A 20,283-nucleotide genomic window follows, 5' to 3' on the forward strand; every position below is an offset into this window, starting at 1 on the left:
TGGATTCATGTGTGTGTGACTGCAGCCCACACAGGAAGCGTCACATTGGGAGACTGTGCACCTCATGTCTCAGTGACCATTAGCAAGGCTGCGGTATGGGCGCTGACAGACTAACTCCCACAGGGACAGCAGAGGTCCAGCTCTGCCCTGGGAGGCTGGGCACTTAGGCCCACCAGAGAGCTGTTTGTCTATAAAAGGTTCAAGGGGCAGCAGATTGAGTCCACCCTCTGAGAACAATGCAACACTGATTCATCCATGTTCACCCCCCCGACCCTGTCGTCATAGTGACTGAGGTCAAGAGGGAGTCCATCAACAGGCAAACTGATGGTCAGAGTGAGGCTACATCCTCGCTATCAAAGCTCGGAGGCAGTGTGTGTGAATGAGACAGAAAGAGAGGGAGAAAAAGAGGTTTTGTTTTTTGTTGCAAGTATTTGTATGATTCAGGTTTGTCTCATTGTCTACATAGTTGCTACAGCAGATTTATAATCCTGCCCAACACACCTGTGGGCTATCTGTTTTTGGTCAGACAACTGAATTAAGGACTTACGTTATTAAATAATCTTCTTCGTGACACTGATATACATTTTGAGTTATCAACAAACGTGAAAGCATTTTCGGTTTAGAGGTAAATTCATGAACATTTATTTATTTTTGACAGTGCGATATGAGGTGCGACTAGGATCTACTTTTTTGTCAAATAAAATCTAAACATTCAGTGATAGCAGCTTAATTGACAACAAAATTTCAACTAACAATGATCTGGCAATGCTCTCGGGGGTCAAAGATTTCATGCATTCCAGCCCAAGAATGTCCAGGCAGTCAACAGTGAAACAGTCACAAGTCAGTCAATTCTTAAACATGTCATTTAAATAAAACCTACGCGTTTCGTGCTGACATTCCAGAACATTCCTAACTATGTGTTAAACTCCTGGATTCCTATGCTACACAATAAGCCTGGGTGAGCACCCATTCTCCTCCAACAGCGTGTAAGCTCACACCACGGTGCTGAGGGTGGAGGTCTGTCGGCTGGGCAGGGACTTCAGGTACTCCAGGTGTCTCCTGGTGTCTTCCTGGTTGTGCCTGACGTAGTACACCAAGTAGGCTATCACCACGGCGAACCAGCCGAACATGGTGACCAGCATGGCCATGTCGGTGGTGCGCTTCGACACCGCGCACAGGTCCAGCTCCGACGCCAGCATCACCAAGGCGACGCCTCGGGCGCCCACCTCCTCGGGCTCAGAGCTGTGGCAGACCACCCCGGCCAGGGAGGCTGGGTCCAAGTCCAGCTGGGGCATGGCCACCTGCATGCGGCAGTCGCAGTGCCAGGGGTTGAGGGTGAGGTTGGCCTGGGCGCGGAGCCCTCCCAGCGCCCCGGGCTCCAGGCTGGTCAGGCGGTTGTGGGACAGATCCAGGCTGCGGAGGGTGGGCGCCAGCCCCCGGAAGCTCCCGGGGTCCAGGCTGGCGATCTGGTTGCGTGACAGGTCCAGCTCGGCCAGCAGGGGGAGCCCGGCGAAGGCGTCGGCGGGGACGGAGGTGAGGAGGTTGCCGTCCAGGTAGAGGCGGCGGGTGGCGTTGGGGAGGCCGTGGGGCACGGCAGCCAGGCCCAGCCCGCTGCAGCGCACCCCCAGCCCAGCAGGGGGAGACGTGGAGCAGAGGCAGCCGGCCAGCGCCGCGTCCCTGCAGCCAGGAGGGAGCTGGCCCGCCGTGGACGAGGTCATCCCGGGATCGTAGAAGAGCAGGAACGTGGTGACGATGCCCCTCAGAAGCCAGACCAGAGGCATTGTGGGCCGGGACAGGAGAGACAGGAGAGACAGGAGAGACAGGAGAGACAGGAGAGACAGGGACGCAACGGAGGATCCTTCAACTGTCGGGACGAGACATGTAGAACAGATCAACGCACATTTCACTCAGAAGGGACAGACACAGCGGACCATCTAAAGCAGGAACACACCCTCTAGTCTGTAATACCACCGGGTCATTACGGCCAGAATAACAGCTATTCCTTCGGAAGAGCCTGGAATGAATACCAGCTCTGAGACATCCACTGGGTTAATTGTAATGACTGTGTCATAAGGACTTCCGACTGTAGGGACGGTGGTTAGCATAGGCACAGCTGCAGATAAACACACACACAAACGCACAGACTCACACACGCACCATCACACACCTCGATCCAGCTGTAATGAAGGAAGGTACTTGAAAGTGAGTCAGTCATCCGAACTGATGACAAAAATGATCAAAAAAGCCTCCGGCCGGAATCTAGCAGGAATCTGCTTGTCAAACTGTCCCTTCTCACAGATGCTAAGGTCATCAAGGTGGCCTTGGAAGCTAAAAGAAACAGGTTTCTCTGGTGCTCCATATAACCACTCTGTCAGTGGTTAGAGAGCACCGGGAGGAAGATCCATGGGACGGATCATTAGCGGGGTTCCTACAAACCCTAATGGAGGATTCTGCACTCTGATGCAGTACAGTAGAGGAATGGCTATGTACTCTAATGAGCCGCAAGTTGAGAGCGTCATTAGGCGCCAGGCAGAACTGTTCTGATCCCCGCTATCGATCTCGCACTCTTCTTTTGCCAAGTGATGGATATCCCGGTCACTGTTGTGATGCTAAATGTTGTCAGGTCGACCATAGAGCCACAGTGTGTCGTGGGTTGTAGGAGACGTAGCAGATAAAGAAAAAAGATTTAAACACTGACTGACAACCAGGGAAACACAGGAGAAGGAATGAGTAATCACTTCACGGATTTTTAAAAGGCGATTGTGCACGTGGTTCACAAAGATCGACTTTTGTCGGCAAAAGGCATCCATTATACCTATTATGAATGACATTTTGAACCATTTGGTTACAATTACAATTATTTACGTAGAATATGCACAGCGTCAGATTTGGACAGTGGCGTAACTTTTCTAATCACAAGACTTATGCAGTCCTTCACGATCGGTTACATTTAATGCAATAAATATTTAGCTGTGTACAAAGGCCTATGAATGCATACATGAAATATGTGGTACTCGAAACGACATTGTCTTACCGCTTCAGCTTTTGTAATCGGGAAACGGCACATATTTCAGTTCGGTTTAAAGAGCGCTTCTCTTTTGGTTGCGCGAGGATCTGCGTGCATTGTGCCACTCTTGTACCTCAAAACATTATCCCGGAGATCGCAGGTAGACTAATTGTTGAATCAGAACCACTTACCAGTGGTTACTAACTAACCAAGTTACGGTAAAACCACCATATATTCTTCAGTCAACTGTTGCTCGAGCTCAGGAAGGATGAGAGAGGCGCGAGAGGTGTTCAAGCTGAACATTTTCTCGCCTCGCAAAATCATAGGGTCCACGTCGTCACAGCAAGGCGGGAATATAGATCCTGATTAATCAAATGCAGACAAACATGCGCGCAAGAAAGAACGACAGGCTGTCAGTTCAGGGTTGATGAAACATAACACTGTTTACTGCAAACAGTAATGGATGTCGCACACATTGATAAAGATTATGTAGAAAATACATTACACGCTTTAAAACAATTGATGCAATGTGCTATATTGCGCTGTATCAGACAATGCAAATTACCAACTTTTGTGACATAGGTTGTGACATAACCATTCACCACTGATGAACGTAATTTACATCATCTTTAAAATTCAAATGGAAATGGATGCCAATAAGATTCTGAATGGAAATTTTACTTTAAAAAAGTTATTAATCGCGAGTTAACTATGACATTAATGCGATTAATCGCGATTAAATATTTTTATCGTTTGACAGCACTATTACATAGTCATCATCATCATTACAATCTTCTTCCTCATTCTGCTCTGAACTATCAACATTCTCATAGTCATCATCATCGTCATCATCGTCATCGTCATCATCATCACAATCTTCTTCCTCATTGATGGTTCCATGTTGGTTCTTGGCATCAGAAACATCATCAATACTTTTATAGTCATTATTGTCATTATCTTTCTTTTCATCAAACGCCTCTTCCGCATATTGGTTCACGGTACCTGAAGCATTGCAGTCCCTTAATAAACACAAGACATGTCAAAAGTGTTGTGTTAAAATCAGTCACTGACTGTGATTACAGTTACACATTCTGTCATGGATACATCTAATGAGTCTTTAAGACGTGTATATTTGTGACAGGGTGAACAGACATTATAGGATCTTAACGTACGTCTGGTCGTTGAATTGATCTGCATAGTCGTCTAGACAGGTCAAGCCCTCCACATTCACGTAGTCATCCTCAGCACTGACATAGTCGTTCTCCTCTTCCTCCTCTTCATCCACTACTGCCGTTCTGCCTCCATATTGGTCTGTGTCACCTAAATGGTTAACATGGCAGCAGGTACAGTATTTGAGACGGTTAAAGTGTCTAAATGGAGAGAGGTTGGCTTCTTAGGTTTGGAGATGTCCAGCACGTCAACAAGATAACCAAAACACCATGGAGATAGACGTTTACTTTGCTTACTCATTCTAAAGTTGGTCTTTGGGAGAGTGTGTCTTCCTTTCCTTCTCCTGCAAACCAGGAGGAGAGCCACCAGGCCAACCAGCAGGACCACACCCACAGCTACAGACACCAGGAGGGGGATGAGGGAGGCTGCCAGGCCTGGTGGGGGTGCAGGGACAGACAAACACCAGACAGGTACTGTAGGTGGGCGACGGATGGACAAACGACCCCCGTCTCAATCTCCACCAGACACAGCCTCAACACAACCAGACCCCGGCCAAGCTTCGGTGATTCATGACACACAAACATCTCGCTAGCCTTCCGAAGACAACTCATTTAGTTGTCAATTTTGAACGTATTCGTTCTATTTGAAGTGCGGCTGGTTAAATTACACTGACTGCTAAAAAACACACCTCCCAAGGTCCTTTGAGGGAGAAGGAATCCACACAGGTGTCAGGTAACAAAGCCATCCTTCCCTTACCTCTGACAGTGACTGAGAGCTCCTCAGTGGAGGTGGAGAAGAACATCCGTCCGGAGACCTCGACCCCATACACACATTTGTAGTTTCCCTGGTGTGCGTCCTCCGCACTGGGGAAGGAGAAGGAGGCGGACTGGTTGACGGCGAGCTGGGTGTCATTGCTGCTGGAACTTGAGGAAAGCAGAGAGAAGAAGCCTCCGGGATACTGGGAGGAGACGGAGCAGGTGATGGAGAAGCCGTGTCCTCTGATCTCTGATCCCCGGGCCAACCAGAGGGGCAAGGTCTGGGAGGAGGTGAGGGAGATGCTGGGCGGGGGAAGACTCACTGGGAGGAGACACAGAAACAGCCTTTTTTACTGTCAATCAACCAATTTTTCATGCTCTATTGGACAGTTTTTAAGTGTAGTGTGACAGGAAAGGCAGGGAGAGAGAGAGGGAGGAGGGAGGGAGCAGCCAGCAAAGGGTCCAGGCTGGATTTGAACCTGGCCTACATGTTTCAGGTACTTATCAGATGACTTACTGGGGCGCCTGATGTTGACATGGTTTGTCTTCAGAAAAGGCCTTTTATTACTAGAAAAATAACAATATTCTTCCAACAATCCAAAACCTTCATGAGCTGATATGTAATAAATGGGAAAGGCCCTTTATTACCAGTAAGAGTAACAATATCCTTCTAACCTTCGTAAACATTCATGAGCTGATATGTAACAAAATGTTTAACTGTCCACTTACCTATGGTGATGCTGACTGAGTTACTGTAGGGGCTGATGATGGTCTGGCCATTGATCTGAGTCTGGCAGCGACAGCTGTAGTTCCCCTGGTTTGATGGCTCCACACTGGGCAGGGTGAAGGTGCTGCTGGACTCTTCTGAACCAATCATCTCAGATCTGATGGATGATCCAGACCTGTGGAGGTGAACTGTGGCTGAAGTTCTGTACTGGGACGGAACTAAGCAGGTGATGACGAACTTCTCTCCAGGAGAGAAGGCAGAGTGGGCCGGGGAGATGGAGAGATGGGGTGTTGGTTCTGTTGAGAGAAAAAGCACCTTGTTGCTACGGGAGGAAGGGAGAGATTAGATGTTTAGTAGGCTGTCATGAAGCCTGTCAGTAAGCCGTGAGCTGAACGTTTTCCTTACCAGTGCAGACAACACCAGCATCTTCTTCAGGTTTACAGTCATGTGTTCCATATCCACTATGTGAGCACTGTGTCAGACTGTTCTCACCACCAGAACATCCAACATCATCCAACCACATCTTCCCACTGCCACGACCAAAGTGAGCATTTGTTGGGGCACTGAGAGCTCTTCCACAGCCCAGCTGTCTACACACCACCTCAGCATCATTCAAATCCCAGCTATCATCACACACTGTTCCCCACGTGTTGTTGTAATAGACCTCCACTCTGCCAGAGCAATGTCCCGTTCCATTCACCAGTCTGACCTGGGCACTAACTGTCAGGTAGACACAGAAGGAAGCATAGTTATGGTAGATAACACAATCTACAAACTGTCTGGAAGTATAACACAGCCAGATGCTGAAGAGACTGAAAAACATACAATGAAAAACTGTATGCAAAGGTATTGCATCTATAAAACTATTTACTACATCCTCACCTGTTCTGAACATCCCAGACACTGTAGAAACAGAGATCAGTCAGATTGAGCCAGTTCATATCTAATCTGACAAGGCACCTATGAGATTATTTCTTTCTTCCCTCCCAAGAATTATTAATTTGAAAGGTAATCAGACCAAGACTCTGATGTGAATTATGCTGATGCACGCCATCTGCTTTCACACTTTAACAAGACGTTTGAAATACTGAAACTTAGATCACAAAACTCATTATGTTTTTAACATGTTTGTTTAAATACACTTTACATTACTCTATTGGTGAAGTTGAGCATAGTTTATCAAGATGGTTTATAGTCCTGTTTTCATCTATTTTCATGTTGTCTCATTGATTATGAATATGAAAAACTGGCAGTTTATTTATAACGGTCATTTGTCTGACTAAAGGATACACACCATCTAGACATTAATACTCCAAAAGTTAATGTTACCCATTGCTTCATTTAGACTATTTAAATAGGCTAAACCAGCTTTGAAAGATTTGACTCAGTAATGCAAGTGCATTGCAATAATGCCCATTCAAATGTATCCGTAAGAGTTGCAAGTTAGTTTCTGAGGTGCCTTCGATGACGTTAGTAAATAAAATAGACAACATTTGGACAAAAGGGAAGTTACACGAAACAGCTTAAATAATAAAACATTTACAACCCCCAAACTCACCTATTATCACAAAGAGAAGGCGTCTTAACATCTTGATAACAGATGAAGTTATACGAAGATCTAAGTTACAGACTATTTTCCCAGAAACAGGAACCCATTCTGCTAAGGCTTGTATAAATGAACACACCACAAACAAAGCTTCCTTTTTTTCATCTACACTCTCGAAGGAAATGTTGTTTGCAGTTTACTGTTGAGAGAAGATGCCCTTTCCTGTTTCAGACTTTTTGCAGAATAAGTAGTCATAATTTGTTAGTTCTCTCCAACTCATAACCCACAACTATAGCCTGTATCACATATGTCTGCTACTTCAACACATGGATGAACTCTGTGCTGTAAAAGATGGATGCACTCTGTCTGTGCTGTGAAAGATGGATGCACTCTGTCTGTGCTGTGAAAGATGGATGCACTCTGTCTGTGCTGTGAAAGATGGATGCACTCTGTCTGTGCTGTGAAAGATGGATGCACTCTGTCTGTCTGTGAAAGATGGATGCACTCTGTCTGTGCTGTGAAAGATGGATGCACTCTGTCTGTCTGTGAAAGATGGATGCACTCTGTCTGTGCTGTGAAAGATGGATGAACTCTGTCTGTGCTGTGAAAGATGGATGAACTCTGTGAAAGATGGATGCACTGTGTCTGCTGTGAAAGATGTGTGGCAGGGTGGTGCGCTTAGCTTTAAATGGTCGCTCTATTAATGTTAAAGGGGTCTGGAAGCCCTGGAATAAAACTAGAGTTTTTTTCCCTTTTATGGTATGTTCATGAATATATAGATGAGCTGTGCGCTAATTGTGTGGTTTACAACAAGTGAAGCTGCGGAGCAAAGACGCAACACTCACTGAAACATTGAAGGGGGAGACTTGAAATAAAAACGTACAAATAAATATTTTGTGTCCACACAACACTGTTTAACAGATTGACTAGATATCATTTGAAATTATAAAGTTAGTTCGGTCAGGACACTCACGTGATTGATTTCACCATTTATTCATACACATGACAAATGGTTTAACATTGGCGGAATGGATGTACATGGGGAAGCGCTCCCTGCCTTCACTGCAGCATGCATGACATGAGGCAGGGAGCAACGAGTTAAATCCCCCACGGGGAGCACAGACAGACCACATGGGGGTGAAGGGGATGGTGGTGGGTGGCAGCAGCGCAGAACACAAGGGGGCGAGGACGCGTGTGCGTGCATGTGTGCGACTTTATAGCGCTGCCTATCAAGCTAAGCCTATGGGCTGAGAACAGGGCGATGGGTGTTATGGCGCGCGCTGCCCGAGTTCCATGCCTGAACTAGCTCCGCTTATTTGTTTCCACTTCTGTTGTCGAAGCAAACGGGATCCACTTAGGTGGGTAACGTTAGCACTATAGCTTAGCAAACAAACTATCGTGATTCAACTCAGCTTAAGTTAGCTTGAGCTATCTTGCTGAAAAATACAAGTAAAAATAACTTGACAAAGATCTGGACAAACATGCATCGTGAATTGTAGATTTACATGACAACACCGGTTATTTATTGGAATGAAACACAGTCAGGAATATGAAATAACGTTAGCCCCATTTCCAATAAACTAAACCATCATACATTCTAGTATGATAGATACAGGATAAGTCAGCATTGCTAATAACTGTTGGCGACAAAATCATACTACAGCTTGAGGTTGTAATGAACTTAAGGTCAGAACGCACCTCTTTTCAGCAACAGCTTCATAGCAAATCCTGCTTCACATTGTCCCAGGTTTTCAAAACTGTCCTCAGTGAAATGTTTCGAGCAAATGTGTAATTCAGGGTCAAACTGCACAGCATCTTCTCATAGACGAACATCACAGCCCGTCGAGTGTTTGGTTCCTTGGGAAGACTGAAAAGTGTCAGCCTTCCCTCTACAGCCTGGAACACTGCATTTACGGCCGTAGTCCATTTTCAATATCCTTGAAAAACGTTCTTCTTTGTAATTCTGTGGAAGTACACAGAGCAGGGCGTAGCAAATTTTGGAGCGTGACAAAGGTACAGACCAGAGCCAAAAGAGGTGGAGCCACATTTGTGACATCACAAATGTTTTTTTTTTTACCGCTCTTTTTACAGCAGCAGTTTTAGCAAATTGTGAGATTCAGTTAGGAAAAAGGTGTCCATGGACTTTGAGATTCACTGTATGTCCATTTTACCCACCGAACTGTTGTTATTCAACTGTGACAAGGTAAAATAGGTTATGCAGTCAATGACCCCTTTAAGACCAAGTTGTATGCAAAAGGTTCCGACTACGCCATTCTCACAGATGGGGTGAGAGATCATCAGTTGAGAATACCATAACTAAGGCTAGGTTCCCTAAACATGTCCTGTCCAATCAACATGAACCCGACCAGAGGCAGTGGTATCAAAAATATATATACAAAGTTTATTAAGTCCACAGCATTAAAATCAGAAGGTACTTTATAATAAAAATAACAAACACTTAAGGACAGGGGCGTGTCGTGTTGGGTTCTTAAGATATAAAATGAAGATGCAGCAGGGTAGATTCACATGGGTTAAAGGTCCCATGAAATGAAATATTCAATTTAGAAGGTTTTTAACATTAATAGGAGTTTCCTTTGCCTGCCTTTGGTCCCCCAGTGGCTAGATATTTCGATAGCCCTGGGCATTCTTCTACGCCTTTGAGAAAATGAAAGCTGAAACACTCGGTTTTGAAATGCCTCTCCTTATGTTGTTATAAGGAGGAAGGTTACCTCCCCTTTCTCTGCTTTGCCCGCACAGAGAATTTGGCCCACCAGTGAGAAAAGGAGCTACAACTGTGCAATTATTTTTTCCTCGAGACATCATGGCTTGCAAACGACCGAAGCATGGCAGTTATCCCCGCCTCTTTCTTCCTCATAGAATTTAAAGCCATTTTTTTTTTGCTATTTTGCTGAAAAATGGATCTGGACAAACATGCATCTTGAATTGTAGATTTACATGACAACACAGAGGCTGCTTTTAAATGTAAATCTATATAAAAGCATCCAAAAACAGCATGTCATGGACCTTTAACTTTATCCACTACCGGAACTCTCCTCGCTACTGCCCCCTGGTGCCCAGACAGTGTCAAACTATTATAGATCACACCAAATCTCCGTCTTAAAAGCAATAGACTGTGACCTCCATCATTTATCACCAGGTTGCATCAAACTCCTAATCTCACATTTGTATACTGTTAAACATTTGGTCTACCATAACACATTTCTTTATCGTACTATTTACCACTCTTCTATCCTGTGAACTCACTTTGAGACCGGATTACACTAAAGAATATGAACTCGGTGAGGCCTCCTTAAGCTATGAATGAACACAAAGTAGTCACCCTAGACAGTTAACACACAACAGGATTCAACTTCCCTTTAAACTCTCATAACACTTGACGTTAACAAACCACCCTGTTTTGCCCGCGATACAATATATTTTTTTCTCCCTTTTGCGGACTCACTGATCCAGACGATCTGGCTTTGTGATTGACCTGCCAGACCTGGTTCTCACACTTTGGGGTGCGCCTTGAGGCCCCTCCGGAGACACCTGACCAGTGTCTGTCGAAGTTTCCTGCCAGTCAACCCTTGCAGCATGCTCTTGTGTTTCACTACTGTTGTCTGCCGACATGGGCACAAGGTGGCGGCGATTCCTCCTTAAAGTGCCCTGTGGTCCACTGACCAGGTAAGATCTAGGTGTTTCATGTGCGGATGTCACAGTACCCGTAGATCTTGTATCTGTGATCCACACTTGGTCTCCTGGTGACAGGTCAGAGAGGTTTCTCAATCTGTGTCTGCGGTCATAGTTGCTGGCATCCATCCACTTCTTCTCCCCTTCTTTACGCTGCACCGACCGAAGGTCTGGGATGGCTGGCTCCAACACCGCCGGGAAAACTGGCACGGTGGTGCGCAGGTGACGCCCCATGAGCAGCTGGGCCGGACTGAAGCCGTTGCTCAAAGGAGTGCTCCTGTAAGCCAGCAGCGCATGGTAGGGGTCTGTGGCTTTCTTCAGCAGGTTTTTTATGGTTTGGACAGCCCGCTCGGCCTCACCGTTGCTTTGAGGGTATCTTGGGCTGCTCGTTGCATGCTCGAATTCGTACTCTGTGGCGAAAGCTGTCATGTGAACCCCGTGAACTGAGTCCCATTGCTGGTGGCTAGAATCTCTGGTATGCAGTGCCTGGCGAACATTGACTTGAGGTGCTTCACCACATCCACACTTGTTGTCGGGCTCAGCTGGGCCACCTCCACATACCTGGAAAATAGTCCACTACAAGCAAGTAGTCCTTGTTTTCCAATGTAAAAAAATCTGCTCCGAGCTTCTGCCATGGCCTTTCGGGTAGCTTGGAAGGCATAAGAGGCTCAGCCACATCGGCACGTTCTATAACGCCCGCTGTGCGTTGGTTATTGTTGTTTTACAGAGTCCAAGTCGATGCTATTTACTCTGGCTACCAGTCTGAGGCTAACTGAGGCAGGTGTACTCAGCAGAGCCGTGTTCAGGTGCTTCACTATATAAAATGTCCTCTGTGGTGCGTTTATCACCACTTTTCAGTACCTCTCTGGCTACCCCCACTACAGAGAGCAGTACACGGCCTGGCCCAAACAGTGCTTTTTTACCTGGGGTGAGGTTGTATGCGGTGTCTCTGCATATCTGTTTGTACACCTGCTCTGGTATGACATGGGATGCACCGAATCCAGATTTTTGGGGTTCGGCCGAATACCGAATCCACTGGTTAAGATTCGGCCGAATCCGAAACCGAATACCGAATCCACTGGTTAAGATTCGGCCGAATCCGAAACCGAATCCTACTACCATCCTCAGTCCATTAACACAGTAAACACATTATTGAAGTAAACAACGTCCACAGCAGTGGACAGAAAAAAAAAAAAGAATAGGCAACGTTATGCCAGGAAGACAAGTGGGAAAAAAGATTTTGACAAATACTGATGATGCTACTTACGGAGTTCTCGATTTAATGTGAGCGCGCAGACCTGGCAATCAAAATTTTGGGCCTTAATTTGACCGCAAGTTGTTTTTGAGCTTAATATAAAATAAACAGCAGTTTTTCAATTAGTAAAACCGTGTCTAGTCTAGGGATGGAGATTTGAACTGATTTCACTATTCGAATAGTATCCGAAATTATTTTCGAATATCCGGATAATCTATTTTATTAATGTGGTTCCGTTAAGTAATTAGCCTGCCGTGACGCAAAGCATACAGTCAACACACGAACCACCACACATTTTGGCAATAATTGGGACTGTTAAACTATTAGATTAAATAAGGGTTGAATAAAGAAAACAAATGAAAGATCAATTTATTAACATGACGAAAAGACAATCAACTTGAAAAATCGCTGCGTCTTCAGACCTATAGGCTCTTAATTTGGCGGAAAAGCGATTAGCCTATTATTATGTGAAATAAAAAGTAGGCTACATTGGACTAAATTAAACACATTGGGTAGGCTATCCTCCATAAAAACGAAAGACACACGAAGAAATATTGCATATTAACTTGGATATTAACTTGGAACCGGAATCCTATAGGATACGGTGCACCACCACACATTGCGAACATAAACAGCCAATTACGCTAGCTCTACATGGCTACTGGTAAGAAAATAAATAAGCCACAACTGCATTAGCCATACGTTTTTTTATTTAGGAGAATGTAAACATGCTCAGGGGAGAGGCTAGTACGGAGTCGATTTACGAGCAGGCCGGCGTAGAAAAGACTGCAGGAACTGAGGTTGTTGCGTGGTACTGCTTAGCCAGGACACTATGCTTCTTGTAGCGCCAAATGAAATGAAAGGAGACTCGCAGCAGAACGCAGGCGTAGCCTACCTTTTTTGATGGTTTTCATCATTTTCTAACATCACAACTATTAGAATTCACAACATGACGCGACGGTTTTTCAATAAAACCTTCTTTTTTTTATCAAACTACGCTCATAAGTATTCGAAAAAAGTATTCGAATACTAACTTACTTTAGGATATCCGGATATTCGATTAACCACGCCCATCCCTAGTCTAGTTTAGCCTTGTCTTGTCACTGACCACAAGACAAATCGGCATTGCAAATTGAACATGTTGCTCGACTTGAATCGCCTTCTTTTGACTTAAAGTCCTGCCAAACAACTCTTTTTCTGCTACATTTTCACTTTCCCGTAATCAACGGCGTCGTCATTATGTCGACTAGCGTAGCGTGCGTAGTGCAAGCGCAGGGTTCAAATTCGGTGAAAAAAAATTCTAAGGTTCGGCCGAATCCGAACCCCGTCAAAAAGCCCAATATTCGGCCAAAACCGAATCCTGGATTTGGTGCATCCCTATTTTATAGCCAATTCCCTGGCAAACACATCATATTCTCATGTTGGTTAGTGCATGTAAACCAGCAGACACTATTTTAAAATAAATTCCAGCAATAAAATGTATCATGACAGTTTGTATGATTTGAAATGGTAATTTATCATCACACTACTATTACCAATTATCACGGCAAACAATTACGCTGCACTGAACTGTAAGTAAAGCACACAGTTAAAATAACGAAACCTGTCATTATTACTTGTGAACGCAAAACTGAACAAGGTAAACAAATCAATTTCTGTTTCCTCTTCTGAGCCTATATGCAGGTCACGTGAAAAACGATCCAAGGATCCGTATCCGTGCCATGCATTTGCTTGTTGAGATTCAAATGGACAAATCTTTGAAACCTATTCCCTCAAATAGCAATTTCAAATGTAAACATATGAAGTCTGTCATATTTACAACTGTAGCGCCCCCTAGGCCTACCTTCTGTTTAAATGTCTATGGAGATGTTTTACATGTGCTATGGTTAAACTATTAACTTAAATATTACCCAAATGAAATACCCTTTATAAACAGGCACTCTATTATCCAAATGTGGCTTATCCTAAGGAAATACTCAGAACTCAGGTTGTTCAATTATCAAATAAAAATTTAGTTTAGGCCTACTATTTTGTATAGGAAAATAAATATAAAAATCAACAAGGTAATGAATTCTCAATGAAAACAAAATAGGATACACAATGTATGCTTAGCTTTTGCATGAAATTAAATTACAACAAACCTCAAGTTTGAATGCACCTTACATAGCCAAATCAGCAATTACGGTAATATTATGCCCCTAACAGACATCCATAATATAGTAGCCGGTAAACTACTTAAACTAGCATTCAACTAACTCAACAATACACGGCACATTGTATTAACACAAATCACATACGTGGGCCCACACACACTCTCACTGGTGATTCACCTTCCCCAGTCCTAGCCGGCAAATGAGCTAACGTTAGTAGGCTAGCAGCTAACCGTTGCAGTATTGGAGCGTTGCTTGTGTTCGGTGTGGCCAAAAACAAACAGACCCATTCACTCAGTTTTGGAGCAAGGAACTAAACTCAGGATACCGTAATCCAATGCTTCGTTGTCAAGTTGCCACACCAGCAACGACAGGGCAGTCTCTCACACGATGAGTGTTTTCTCCTCAAAAATGGCGAGATGATGCCAAGTTTCAACAAACGTGACTATCGTACAGTTCAACTTTGTTTATTCAGTCCAAATACGTTAATAAAACAGATACAAGCTGCAACTCTCAACTATATATCGTTTGTCACGTTATATTTCTAATAATTTCTTCAAACACTTGGAGACAGTTGGTAAACTCGCTTCTTCAATTATCTCCGCGCAGCTTTTACTGGGGTTTCTTCCCCTTTCACCTCACATTACTCAGTGCATACAACAACAATAAGAACATAAAATACATTTTACAATCAAACATCAAAATATTGCATGTAACACAATACATTTAACTTTACTAGCGAAATCTTTTAAAACAAAACTCTTTGAACAATTGAAACACATCAATCAATCGAACAGGTTGCATCAACCTACAACTTCCATAACTCTTTGAATTCACCCCACAATGAATAGAAAAGACCTAAGCTTGTCTTCAGCTTAAGGGTTATCTGTAAGTTCTAATGTGTTATTATGAACTTAAATCTAGCTTCTTAGCACTTATTTACTAATAGCCTTTTTTAGCACTGCGCTACACAATCATTGCAGATTTTACACAATGTCCGGTCATGTAAACTATCCGTTAGAACTAATATTGTATGCCATCAACCTTCTTCTCAGAAATATTAACATTTGCATAGTCATCATCATCATCATCACGATCTTCTTCATCATTGATGGTTCCATGTTGGTTCTTGGCATCAGAAACATTCTCCTCAGAAATATCATCAACACTTTCATAATCATCATCATTATGATCTTCCTCTTCATCAGGTGCCTTTTCCACATATTGGTTCATGGTACCTGAAGCTTTGCGATCCCTTAAGATACACACAAGACGTCAAAAATGTTGTGTTAAAATCAGTCACTCTGACTGTGATTACACTTACACATTCTGTCACGGATAAATCGAATGTGTCTTTAAGACCTGTATAGCCGTGACAGAGTGAACATACATTATGGGATCTTAACGTACGTCTGGTCGTTGAATTGATCTGCATAGTCGTCTAGACAGGTCAAGCCCTCCACATTCACGTAGTCGTCCTCAGCACTGACATAGTCGTTCTCCTCTTCCTCCTCTTCATCCACTACTGCCGTTTTGCCTCCATATTGGTTTGCGTCACCTAAATGGTTAACTTGGCAGCAGGTACAGTGTTTGAGACGGTTACAGTGTTTAAATGGAGGGAGGTTGGCTTCTTAGGTATGCAGATTTCCAGCATGTCGACAAGATAACCAAAACACCATGGAGATAGACATTTACTTTGCTTACTCATTCTAAAGTTGGTCTTTGGGAGAGTGTGTCTTCCTTTCCTTCTCCTGCAAACCAGGAGGAGAGCCACCAGGCCAACCAGCAGGACCACACCCACAGCTACAGACACCAGGAAGGGGATGAGGGTGGCTGCCAGGCCTGGTGGGGGTGTAAGGACAGACAAACACCAGACAGGTACTGTAGGTGGGCGACGGATGGACAAACGACCCCCATCTCAATCTCCACCAGACACAGCCTCAACACAACCAGACCCCGGCCAAGCTTCGGTGATTCATGACACACAAACATCTCGCTAGCCTTCCCACAAAGACTAAGAATTTAGTTGTAAATTTCGAAAGTATTCGCTCTATTTGAAGTTCAGCTGGTTAAGTTACACCGACTGCAAAAAAAAAACACACCTCCCAAGGTCCTTTGAGGGAGAAGGAATCCACACAGGTGTGTCAGGTAACAAAGCCATCCTTCCCTTACCTCTGACAGTGACTGAAAGCTCCTCAGTGGATGAGAACATCCGTCCGGAGACCTCGACCCCATACACACAGCTGTACTTGCCCTGGTGCGCGTCCTCCGCGCTGGGGAAGGAGAAGGAGGCGGACTGGTTGAGGGCGAGCTGGGTGTCGTTGCTGCTGGAACCTGAGGAGAGCAGAGAGAAGGAGCCTCCGGGATACTGGGAGGAGACGGAGCAGGTGATGGAGAAGCCGTGTCCTCTGGGGATCTCTGATCCCCAGATCCACCAGAGGGGCAGGGCCTGGGAGGAGGTGAGGGAGATGCTGGGCGGGGGAAGACTCACTGGGAGGAGACACAACCAGAGCCCTTTCTACTGTCAATCACTGTTTTTTTAATGTTCTTTTAAGTTTATTTTGAGGCAATTTTTCAAGCTCTATTGGACAGTTTTTAATTGAAGTGTGACAGGAAAGGCATAATTTAATGTGGCCGGAAGGAGCAAATAATAAACATATACGGATCTTCAATCAAAAGTAGAAAAGTAGAGTAGTCTAACTAATCCTAAGAAATATACAATCTAAAAAATAAAGCAATTTAAAATGTAAAATAAAATATATAAAAAATAAGAATATGAATATGAGAATATAAATGGGAAAGGCCCTTTATTACCAGTAAGAGTAACAATATCCTTCTAACCTTCGTAAACATTCATGAGCTGATATGTAACAAAATGTTTAACTGTCCACTTACCTATGGTGATGCTGACTGAGTTACTGTAGGGGCTGATGATGGTCTGGCCATTGATCTGAGTCTGGCAGCGACAGCTGTAGTTCCCCTGGTTTGATGGCTCCACACTGGGCAGGGTGAAGGTGCTGCTGGACTCTTCTGAACCAATCATCTCAGATCTGATGGATGATCCAGACCTGTGGAGGTGAACTGTGGCTGAAGTTCTGTACTGGGACGGAACTGAGCAGGTGATGACGATGTCCTCTCCAGGAGAGAAGGCAGAGTGGGCCGGGGAGATGGAGAGATGGGGTGTTGTGTCTGTTGAGAGAAAAAGCACCTTGTTGCTACTGGAGGAAGGGATAGATTAGATGTCTAGTAGGCTGTCATGAAGCCTGTCAGTAAGCCATGAGCTGAACGTTTTCCTTACCAGTGCAGACAACACCAGCATCCTCTCTATGATGACAGTCTTGATTTCCATATTCTTTAAGGAAGCACTGTGTCAGACTGTTCTCACCACCAGAACATCCAACTTCATCCAACCAGATCTTCCCACTGCCACGACCAAAGTGAGCATTTGTTGGGGCACTGAGAGCTCTTCCACAGCCCAGCTGTCTACACACCACCTCAGCATCATTCAAATCCCAGCTATCATCACACACTGTTCCCCACGTGTTGTTGTAATAGACCTCCACTCTGCCAGAGCAATGTCCCGTTCCATTCACCAGTCTGACCTGGGCACTAACTGTCAGGTAGAGACAGAAGGAAGCATAGTTATGGTAGATAACACAATCTACAAACTGTCTGGAAGGATCACAAAAACACCAATTCATATGTATCACAGCCATTGCTGAAGAGACTGAAAAACATACATTAAAAACTGTATGCAAAGCTATTAAATCTATAAAACTATTGATTGTCCTCACCTGTCGTGCACAGCCTGGACACTGTAGAAACAGAGATCAGTCAGATTGAACCAGTTCATATCTAATCTGACAAGGCGCCCATAAGATTACTTCTTTCTTCCCTCCCCAGAATTATTAATTTGAGCGGTAATCAGCCCAAGACTGCGGTGTGAACGCTGACTAATACTGATGCACAACATCATATTTCACACTTTATCAACACGTTTGAAATACTGAAACTTAGATCACAAAACTCAGAATGTGTACAATAGTGAAACTGTTTCACGGTTAAGTTTCACTGTTGTTCTGAAAGAGTTGCAAGTTAGTTTCTGAGCTGCCTTTGATGACATTAGCAAAGAAAATAGACAACATTTGGACAAAAGGGAGGTTACAGGAAACAGCTTAAGTAATAAAACATTTCATCCCCAAACTCACCTATTATTACAGAGAGAAGGTGTCTTAACATCTTGATGAGAGATGAAGTTATACGAAGATTTAAGTTACAGACTGTTGTACTAGAAACAGGAACCCATTCTGCTAAGGCTTGTATAAATTTACATACCACTTACAACGCTTCCTTTTTTAATGTACCCTCTAAGGAAATGGCCTGCAGTTTACTGTTGACAGAAGATACTCTTTCCTGTTTCAGACATTTTGCAGAATGAAGACGCATAACATGTCACTTCGCTCCAACTATTAACCCACAACTACAACCTGTATCACATGTACATGTCTGCTACTTCGACACATGGATGCACTCTGTCTGTCTGTGAAAGATGGATGCACTCTGTCTGTGCTGGTAAAGATGGATGCAGTCTGTCTGTGCTGTGAAAGATGGATGCACTCTGTCTGTGCTGTGAAAGATGGATGCAGTCTGTCTGTGCTGTGAAAGATGGATGCACTCTGTCTGTACTGTGAAAGATGGATGCACTCTGTCTGTGCTGTGAAAGATGGATGCAGTCTGTCTGTGCTGTGAAAGATGGATGCACTCTGTCTGTGCTGTGAAAGATGGATGCACTCTGTCTGTGCTGTGAAAGATGGATGCACTCTGTCTGTGCTGTGAAAGATGGATGCACTCTGTCTGTGCTGTGAAAGATGGATGCAGTCTGTCTGTGCTGTGAAAGATGGATGCACTCTGTCTGTGCTGTGAAAGATGGATGCACTCTGTCTGTGCTGTGAAAGATGGATGCACTCTGTCTGTGCTGTGAAAGATGGATGCAGTCTGTCTGTGCTGTGAAAGATGGATGCAGTCTGTCTGTGCTGTGAAAGATGGATGCACTCTGTCTGTCTGTGAAAGATGGATGCACTCTGTCTGTGCTGTGAAAGATGGATGCACTCTGTCTGTGCTGTGAAAGATGGATGCAGTCTGTCTGTGCTGTGAAAGATGGATGCACTCTGTCTGTGCTGTGAAAGATGGATGCACTCTGTCTGTCTGTGAAAGATGGATGCACTCTGTCTGTGCTGTGAAAGATGGATGCACTCTGTCTGTGCTGTGAAAGATGGATGCACTCTGTCTGTGCTGTGAAAGATGGATGCACTCTGTCTGTGCTGTGAAAGATGGATGCACTCTGTCTGTGCTGTGAAAGATGGATGCAGTCTGTCTGTGCTGTGAAAGATGGATGCACTCTGTCTGTGCTGTGAAAGATGGATGCACTCTGTCTGTGCTGTGAAAGATGGATGCAGTCTGTCTGTGCTGTGAAAGATGGATGCACTCTGTCTGTGCTGTGAAAGATGGATGCACTCTGTCTGTGCTGTGAAAGATGGATGCACTCTGTCTGTGCTGTGAAAGATGGATGCACTCTGTCTGTGCTGTGAAAGATGGATGCACTCTGTCTGTGCTGTGAAAGATGGATGCAGTCTGTCTGTGCTGTGAAAGATGGATGCACTCTGTCTGTGCTGTGAAAGATGGATGCACTCTGTCTGTCTGTGAAAGATGGATGCACTCTGTCTGTGCTGTGAAAGATGGATGCACTCTGTCTGTGCTGTGAAAGATGGATGCACTCTGTCTGTGCTGTGAAAGATGTGTGGCAGGGTGGTGCGCTTAGCATTAAATAGTCGCTCTATTAATGTTGAGGGAGTCTGGAAGCCCTGGAATAAAACTAGTGGTTTTCTCCCTTTTATGGTCTGCTCAATCACCCTGGGATCAGCGACTGTGACCCCTTCATCTTCTGCCAGGAACCTTGGGGGAACAATGGATGACAAGCTTTCCC

General features: G+C 44.5%; 3 protein-coding genes across 4 annotated transcripts; all 3 read right to left on the reverse strand.

Annotated features, from left to right (window-relative positions):
• Positions 1–648: 648 nt before the first annotated feature.
• LOC146254083 (leucine-rich repeat-containing protein 3B-like) lies at positions 649–3,307 on the reverse strand. The gene is made up of 2 exons (XM_084677499.1): positions 3,035–3,307; positions 649–1,864 (listed from the first exon to the last, which is right to left on the reverse strand). The coding sequence occupies exon 2, from the start codon at positions 1,779–1,781 to the stop codon at positions 993–995; it is 789 nt and encodes a 262-aa protein (XP_084533625.1). The 5' UTR covers positions 1,782–1,864; positions 3,035–3,307; the 3' UTR covers positions 649–992.
• A 162-nt stretch (positions 3,308–3,469) lies between these two features.
• On the reverse strand, positions 3,470–7,627 carry LOC146254084 (uncharacterized). Of its 2 annotated transcripts, XM_084677433.1 has the most exons (6): positions 6,065–7,627; positions 5,662–5,955; positions 4,934–5,254; positions 4,474–4,611; positions 4,180–4,327; positions 3,470–4,026 (listed from the first exon to the last, which is right to left on the reverse strand). In XM_084677433.1, exons 1-6 carry the CDS (start codon positions 6,552–6,554, stop codon positions 3,744–3,746), a joined length of 1,674 nt encoding a protein of 557 aa, XP_084533559.1. In that variant the 5' UTR covers positions 6,555–7,627; the 3' UTR covers positions 3,470–3,743. The 2 variants fall into 2 exon arrangements, with proteins under 2 accessions (XP_084533559.1, XP_084533560.1); XM_084677434.1 differs by having other exon boundaries at positions 5,662–7,623.
• Positions 7,628–13,652: 6,025 nt separating this feature from the next.
• Positions 13,653–17,898, reverse strand: LOC146254085 (uncharacterized). Its single transcript, XM_084677492.1, has 6 exons — positions 17,599–17,898; positions 17,196–17,489; positions 16,473–16,790; positions 16,005–16,142; positions 15,711–15,858; positions 13,653–15,555 (listed from the first exon to the last, which is right to left on the reverse strand). Exons 2-6 carry the CDS (start codon positions 17,341–17,343, stop codon positions 15,324–15,326), a joined length of 984 nt encoding a protein of 327 aa, XP_084533618.1. The 5' UTR covers positions 17,344–17,489; positions 17,599–17,898; the 3' UTR covers positions 13,653–15,323.
• Between the last annotated feature and the right edge of the window lie 2,385 nt (positions 17,899–20,283).

The sequence above is a fragment of the Hypomesus nipponensis genome, chromosome 17, assembly GCF_054491055.1.
Source record: "Hypomesus nipponensis isolate SF chromosome 17, ASM5449105v1, whole genome shotgun sequence".
Taxonomy (NCBI): Eukaryota; Metazoa; Chordata; class Actinopteri; order Osmeriformes; family Osmeridae; genus Hypomesus; species Hypomesus nipponensis.